Raw genomic sequence first — 7,489 nt, 5'->3', positions numbered from 1 at the left:
GTTAGCCGACACTGATCTGAAGACAACTTCAGGCCACCGTCGGGCCAAGGTTGGGCCAACGTTGGGAATATGTTGGCACTCGGTTGTCATATCAATCACGGCACGACGTCGGCCCAACCTCCGATAGCCGTCCCTTATCTGAAGACGACTTGAGGCCACCGTCGGACCAAGATTGAGCCAACATTGGCAGTATGTCGGCTCTCGGTTGTCACGTCAATCACGGCGCGACGTCGGCCCAACCTCCGATAGCCGTCCCTTATCTGAAGACGACTTGAGGCCACCGTCGGACCAAGATTGAGCCAACATTGGCAGTATGTCGGCTCTCGGTTGTCACGTCAATCACGGCGCGACGTCGGCCCAACCTCCGATAGCCGTCCCTTATCTGAAGACGACTTGAGGCCACCGTCGGACCAAGATTGAGCCAACATTGGCAGTATGTCGGCTCTCGGTTGTCACGTCAATCACGGCGCGACGTCGGCCCAACCTCCGATAGCCGTCCCTTATCTGAAGACGACTTGAGGCCACCGTCGGACCAAGATTGAGCCAACATTGGCAGTATGTCGGCTCTCGGTTGTCACGTCAATCACGGCGCGACGTCGGCCCAACCTCCGATAGCCGTCCCTTATCTGAAGACGACTTGAGGCCACCGTCGGACCAAGATTGAGCCAACATTGGCAGTATGTCGGCTCTCGGTTGTCACGTCAATCACGGCGCGACGTCGGCCCAACCTCCGATAGCCGTCCCTTATCTGAAGACGACTTGAGGCCACCGTCGGACCAAGATTGAGCCAACATTGGCAGTATGTCGGCTCTCGGTTGTCACGTCAATCACGGCGCGACGTCGGCCCAACCTCCGATAGCCGTCCCTTATCTGAAGACGACTTGAGGCCACCGTCGGACCAAGATTGAGCCAACATTGGCAGTATGTCGGCTCTCGGTTGTCACGTCAATCACGGCGCGACGTCGGCCCAACCTCCGATAGCCGTCCCTTATCTGAAGACGACTTGAGGCCACCGTCGGACCAAGATTGAGCCAACATTGGCAGTATGTCGGCTCTCGGTTGTCACGTCAATCACGGCGCGACGTCGGCCCAACCTCCGATAGCCGTCCCTTATCTGAAGACGACTTGAGGCCACCGTCGGACCAAGATTGAGCCAACATTGGCAGTATGTCGGCTCTCGGTTGTCACGTCAATCACGGCGCGACGTCGGCCCAACCTCCGATAGCCGTCCCTTATCTGAAGACGACTTGAGGCCACCGTCGGACCAAGATTGAGCCAACATTGGCAGTATGTCGGCTCTCGGTTGTCACGTCAATCACGGCGCGACGTCGGCCCAACCTCCGATAGCCGTCCCTTATCTGAAGACGACTTGAGGCCACCGTCGGACCAAGATTGAGCCAACATTGGCAGTATGTCGGCTCTCGGTTGTCACGTCAATCACGGCGCGACGTCGGCCCAACCTCCGATAGCCGTCCCTTATCTGAAGACGACTTGAGGCCACCGTCGGACCAAGATTGAGCCAACATTGGCAGTATGTCGGCTCTCGGTTGTCACGTCAATCACGGCGCGACGTCGGCCCAACCTCCGATAGCCGTCCCTTATCTGAAGACGACTTGAGGCCACCGTCGGACCAAGATTGAGCCAACATTGGCAGTATGTCGGCTCTCGGTTGTCACGTCAATCACGGCGCGACGTCGGCCCAACCTCCGATAGCCGTCCCTTATCTGAAGACGACTTGAGGCCACCGTCGGACCAAGATTGAGCCAACATTGGCAGTATGTCGGCTCTCGGTTGTCACGTCAATCACGGCGCGACGTCGGCCCAACCTCCGATAGCCGTCCCTTATCTGAAGACGACTTGAGGCCACCGTCGGACCAAGATTGAGCCAACATTGGCAGTATGTCGGCTCTCGGTTGTCACGTCAATCACGGCGCGACGTCGGCCCAACCTCCGATAGCCGTCCCTTATCTGAAGACGACTTGAGGCCACCGTCGGACCAAGATTGAGCCAACATTGGCAGTATGTCGGCTCTCGGTTGTCACGTCAATCACGGCGCGACGTCGGCCCAACCTCCGATAGCCGTCCCTTATCTGAAGACGACTTGAGGCCACCGTCGGACCAAGATTGAGCCAACATTGGCAGTATGTCGGCTCTCGGTTGTCACGTCAATCACGGCGCGACGTCGGCCCAACCTCCGATAGCCGTCCCTTATCTGAAGACGACTTGAGGCCACCGTCGGACCAAGATTGAGCCAACGTTGGCCCAACCTTGGTCCGACGGTGGCCTCAAGTCGTCTTTAGATAAGGGTCGACTAACGGAGCCTGGGCCGACGTTGTGCCATGTTCGATTAATGATAGTCAGTTTGCCGTGATGTCGCCAACATCGGCCCAACGTTCAACATCGGCTGATAGTCGGCAAACCTTACCTGGGGTGGGTAATAAACATATTGTATCAACCGGTAATTGATTCATATACCACATACATGGTAAGTGCAAAGTTCATTCAATCTTTCGTCGCAAATACTTTCTTTAAACTGGATTTTTCTCGACTGAAGAATATTGATGTCAGAATCCGTTATCAAACTTATAAAAATATACATTTTGTTCTAAAAAAAAAGAAATAGATGAGATTACCTTTATATCAGTTACATTGAGCGATGTTATAACAAATAGACCACTGATATTTATGTTATACTATTAGTTTTTACGTTGAAAATGATCCGATCGGTATCGAAACGTCTGTACGAATATTAAACATATTAATATTTTAATTGGCTCATAGCCTTTCGTGAAATTAATTAACGAACTAATTACTATTTCATTTTGGACTTTTAGCCTAAGAACAGGCGGACGCGGAAGAGGCGGACGCGGAAGAGGCGGACGCGGAAGTGGTGAATGTAGAATATCCATTTATAAAAATTATATGTAATTTATACATATAATTTTTATATAATACATATTTATTCTTTCAGTAAATCGTGGACAAGGGCGTGGGCGGAGTCGTGCCGCGTGGTACACTCGACGTTCTAATCTGTAAATTAAATTCTTTTTCAGTTAAATTAAGTTAAAATTAATTCGTACGGACGTTTCGACACCTATCGGGTCATTTTCAATGTAAAAAGTAATAGTATAATAATTTTATTTTTTTAAAATGTACAATCTTACATGAAATATCTTAATACTGATACTAAATTAATGTAACATAGAGGAGACCGGGGCTCCATGGGTCACGGGGTACCATGGGTCATTAACCGTTTAGAGAAATAGTCCAGAATGTTTAGATTGCAATTGGTATCATATGATTGTTATTTAGTTACCCATACTGTATCTAGATGGCAGTAATCCACTTCCGTTATCTTTCCGTATACATGCCGTTAAAGACTCTCATGGTGCGAAAATGACTATTTTACCTCTCACAATTTCTTATATGTTGTTTCTATAACATATGATATACTTATTACGAGTTACATACGTGATTCTACACATCTTTCTGCATTTTCTCTGCAGTGCAGGTAATCATTTATTGTTTACTTCGATGTTATATTTCACCATCTTTTATATTAGACATATCGGGGCACCATGGGCCATCTCTTGCTGGGGCACTATGGGTCATATACTAATAGGAATTTAGAACAATTTGCGTAACTGCAGAACCGTATATGCATAAAAAATTACATAATCGTATTTTACGCGTGTCTTTATGATAAAAATGTAATTAGATAAATCGCTTTATACATATGATTATGTATAGACTATTCTTTGTCTGGATAGATTAGAAATTGGGCAATACAAATTCTTTTATATTCTTTCAGAAAACACGATAAAAATGGTTAGGAAATATAAAAGAAGGTCTAAGGGTACATATGAGGAAACCGATATGAAAAAAGCAATTGATTTGGTTAAAGGAGGTAGAATTAGAAAAGTAGCTGATCGATGCGGTGTTAAAAGAGAAACTCTGAGATGCAAGATTAAAATTATAAAGTCATCTGGTGTGGAATTCGAACTTACATCAAACTACAGCCATCAAAAAGTTTTTACTGATGTTCAAGAAAATTCAATTGCTGATTATTTGTTTGAGATTCATTTAACTTTAATGATTAAATAAATAATTTTTGGATTCATTTATGAAATAAATCACTTCTTTGAATTTCATTTATTAAATGATGCTACTTCTCCTATGTGACCCATAGTGCCCCAGGGTCTGACCCATGGTACCCCGGGCATGGGGTACCATGGGTCATTTCTAAAAATTTCTTTTTCGATTTTTATTTAAAAAACAAATAAATATTTATAAAAAATGCTCAATAAATCTTAAATTATATATTATCCCTTAATGATATAAAAAAGTTGAGACCAAAAATCTTACATTTTAATGTATTTTTTACTGTTCGAATTTTTGTGATTCATGGTGTCCCGGTCTCCCATATACATAGTCCATTTTACTTTCATTGTAATGATTGTTTCACATACCATATATTTTAACTGTATTGACTTTTAAGGGGGAAACCTCCTTTATCGGGTCAAAAAAATCGGTGTTTTAGAAATAGTCTTAATCGATTGTTAAATTCAAGAATATTCCCTGAAAATTTCAAGTCGATATCTGCAGTATTCACGAAGTTACGTAGTTAAAGTGGACGGGTCGAGTGAAGCTATAGCAGCTCAAAAGAGGCAAGAACCGCTCGTAGGATGGAGATGATGGCTCAAAACGAGTTCTACGAGGAAGCGGAGGGGCTACTTTATGCAGTTGGAATCGCTGATTAGCGTGAGACTGCCGTCAGTTGTGAATATGTAGTATTTTTATGTATCCAAAACTTACGCGTTTTTCTCGAAACACCTTTTTTCGATTTTGTAAACACGATTAAGAGAACTCTACTGAACCGATTTGGCTTGATGACCCCTCATTTTAAAGATAATTAAATTCTCTTCGATGTGATATTAATTGTTTAAAAAAAAAAATTTTTTTTCATATTTTAAAGTCGATTTTTTAAACGAAAAACGCACTTTAAACTTTAAACTGTGTAAAAACATGCAATTTCGACTTTTTCTTTAAAAAATTGAAATGTCACATAGAAGCTAGTATCATAAACATTACAAAAAATTTTTTTTTTGTTTCAAACCAAAATATGGACGCTACAGTGTTCACAGCGGAGACACTTCATAAGCGAGGCGATATCAATATGGCGTCCGTTTTTATAGTAAATATCTTTTCTTTTTTTTTTTTGAAAAAATTCCTGTGTACTCTTCGATTATGTATTAAATTGTCATAAAAATTTCAAAACGTTTCAAGTTATTATACCTGAGAAAAAATTCGTGAAAATCATGTATTGTTCGACCGAGTAAAGGAGGTTTCCCGCTTAAATATTAAGACTTTAAAACAATTTTTTTTAAATATCTGACTTTTATTTTAATTTATTCTTTTGGTTGAAGCGAACTGCTTTTAATTATTTTATTTATAAAAATATACATTTTGTTCTAAAAAAAAAGAAATAGATGAGATTACCTTTATATCAGTTACATTGAGCGATGTTATAACAAATAGACCACTGATATTTATGTTATACTATTAGTTTTTACGTTGAAAATGATCCGATCGGTATCGAAACGTCTGTACGAATATTAAACATATTAATATTTTAATTGGCTCATAGCCTTTCGTGAAATTAATTAACGAACTAATTACTATTTCATTTTGGACTTTTAGCCTAAGAAGAGGCGGCCGCGGAAGAGGCGGACGCGGAAGAGGCGGTTGAGGAAGAAGCGAAGAATGTAAAATAACCATTTATAAAAATTATATGTAATTTATATATATAATTTTTATAAATGACTATAAAAAATTGATACAATAAACACATATCTATATGTATCTTTGTTTATTTCGATAATTACCTATATTATTAGATTTGTAATTAAATTTAATATTTCCGAGAATTATATTTACATTACGCCAAATTGACTAACAGACGACTTGTAGTCGTCATAAAGATAATTCTAATTGCATTTTTTTTAAATAATACTAGTTGAGATTTTAAATTTAGCGAAGACAATAACACTTGGACATTACTTTTTCATTTGGTAGAATTTAACTTGATATTTAGACTGAACTATATAGTTAGTTTTTTCATGGTACAAATGGTACGTGTTATTACAATAAGTAAATAATGTATTTTTTTTTAAATATATATAAATAGAGAAGACAGTTTCAATTATATTTAATAAATGATACGTACATCAAAATTAACTAGATCGTAAATATACTGAATAAACTAAATTTATTTCGATTGCAACAGAATAAATTTTTATTTATAATCTTTACGTGTAATATAGTTAAAGAATCATTAGAGTAATACCATTCCGATTTTTTACCTGTTCCCAACAAACACGTGTAGTGACCGCGATTCATTTCTTCGCCCTCGTGAAGTACAGCGCTTATTACCGACTATCGATAATTTTTTTAGAAGTACCGTTTACAAAAGTGTATAAATTGTGCTGTATTACTAAAACAGATAAAGTCGATTCTAATACGGTTTTCTTTTTCAGAATGGTACCCTTACATTCCTTACAATTGTCATTTATCGTTTCCCATTTCGAAAATTCGAAATCAATCAAAGTTTGCAGAGTGACACCTTTTTTTTTTAATGTCGACTGTATAGATAATGTCAGCGAACAACTCTTTTCCAGCGTAGTTACACTGTAATTACATTTGGCATTTAAACAAGACGTTACGTGCTTCAAATCGAGTTCTAATACATCATCGACTTAGGGAATACGTCGACACTAGAGCCGTGAAAAATACCCAAACCTCTTGTTGTATTCGTTCTTCGACAGATCTTCTAACCGCTAGAATGTTGCAACGCTTACGCTCAACGTACACGCAGTTAGAATCAGTCAATGCGTTCGCTACTTTATTTTTTAGTATTTGTTGCCTAATACGTTTCCTCGCAAACATAATTCTGCACATCATCAATGATATGAGGTATGGCCTATCGAATTGTCGAGTGGAACAATCCGATCGGAAAATACTACATGGGCTGAAAAGTCCCGGGATTCTTCAATAGGTGGCGCCACTAGAAAATGAACATGACTCATTTCGAGAGGCTCATCTGTCACTAGTTTATGTATGAAGTGTCATGACATTTCGTCCATTCGTTTACAAGCTACAGTCGTTTGAGTGACGCTACTTTCGCCTTCGTAAAAAAAAATGGAAAAACAGAAATATCGCATCTTGATCAAACATTGTTTTTTGATGGGCAAAACTTCGGAACAATCATTGCAATGGTTGCAGAAATGTTATCCCACATCTACTTCTTCGAGAACAACAGTTAATCTGTAGTTTAATGAATTTAAAATGGGTCGTACAAGCACCGAAGACAGTATAGATGGGTAGTATAGATGGGGGGATTCTGACACATGGGGCTAGAGGGGAGTGCGGGGCGCGGGGGGTACTTGATGGCGCGCTGGGCGTGCTTGACGGCGCGGGGCGTGCTTGATGG

At 40.6% G+C, this 7,489-nt stretch overlaps 1 protein-coding gene across 1 annotated transcript in view; it reads left to right on the top strand.

The window, feature by feature from the left end:
- Window positions 1-5,763, top strand: part of LOC108767048 (uncharacterized) — a 36,391-nt gene extending 30,628 nt beyond the window's left edge. The window contains exon 4 of the mRNA XM_018516682.1: window positions 5,701-5,763. Coding sequence (XP_018372184.1) covers window positions 5,701-5,705 — 5 coding nt within the window. The 3' untranslated portion in view covers window positions 5,706-5,763. The remainder of the gene's footprint in view (window positions 1-5,700) is intronic.
- The last annotated feature ends 1,726 nt before the right edge of the window (window positions 5,764-7,489 follow it).

This window comes from Trachymyrmex cornetzi, unplaced genomic scaffold (assembly GCF_001594075.2).
Source record: "Trachymyrmex cornetzi isolate Tcor2-1 unplaced genomic scaffold, Tcor1.1 scaffold1201, whole genome shotgun sequence".
Classification (NCBI taxonomy): domain Eukaryota; kingdom Metazoa; phylum Arthropoda; class Insecta; order Hymenoptera; family Formicidae; genus Trachymyrmex; species Trachymyrmex cornetzi.
Note: the sequence above shows the minus strand (reverse complement) of the source record. Positions and strands in the feature narration are given on the sequence as shown.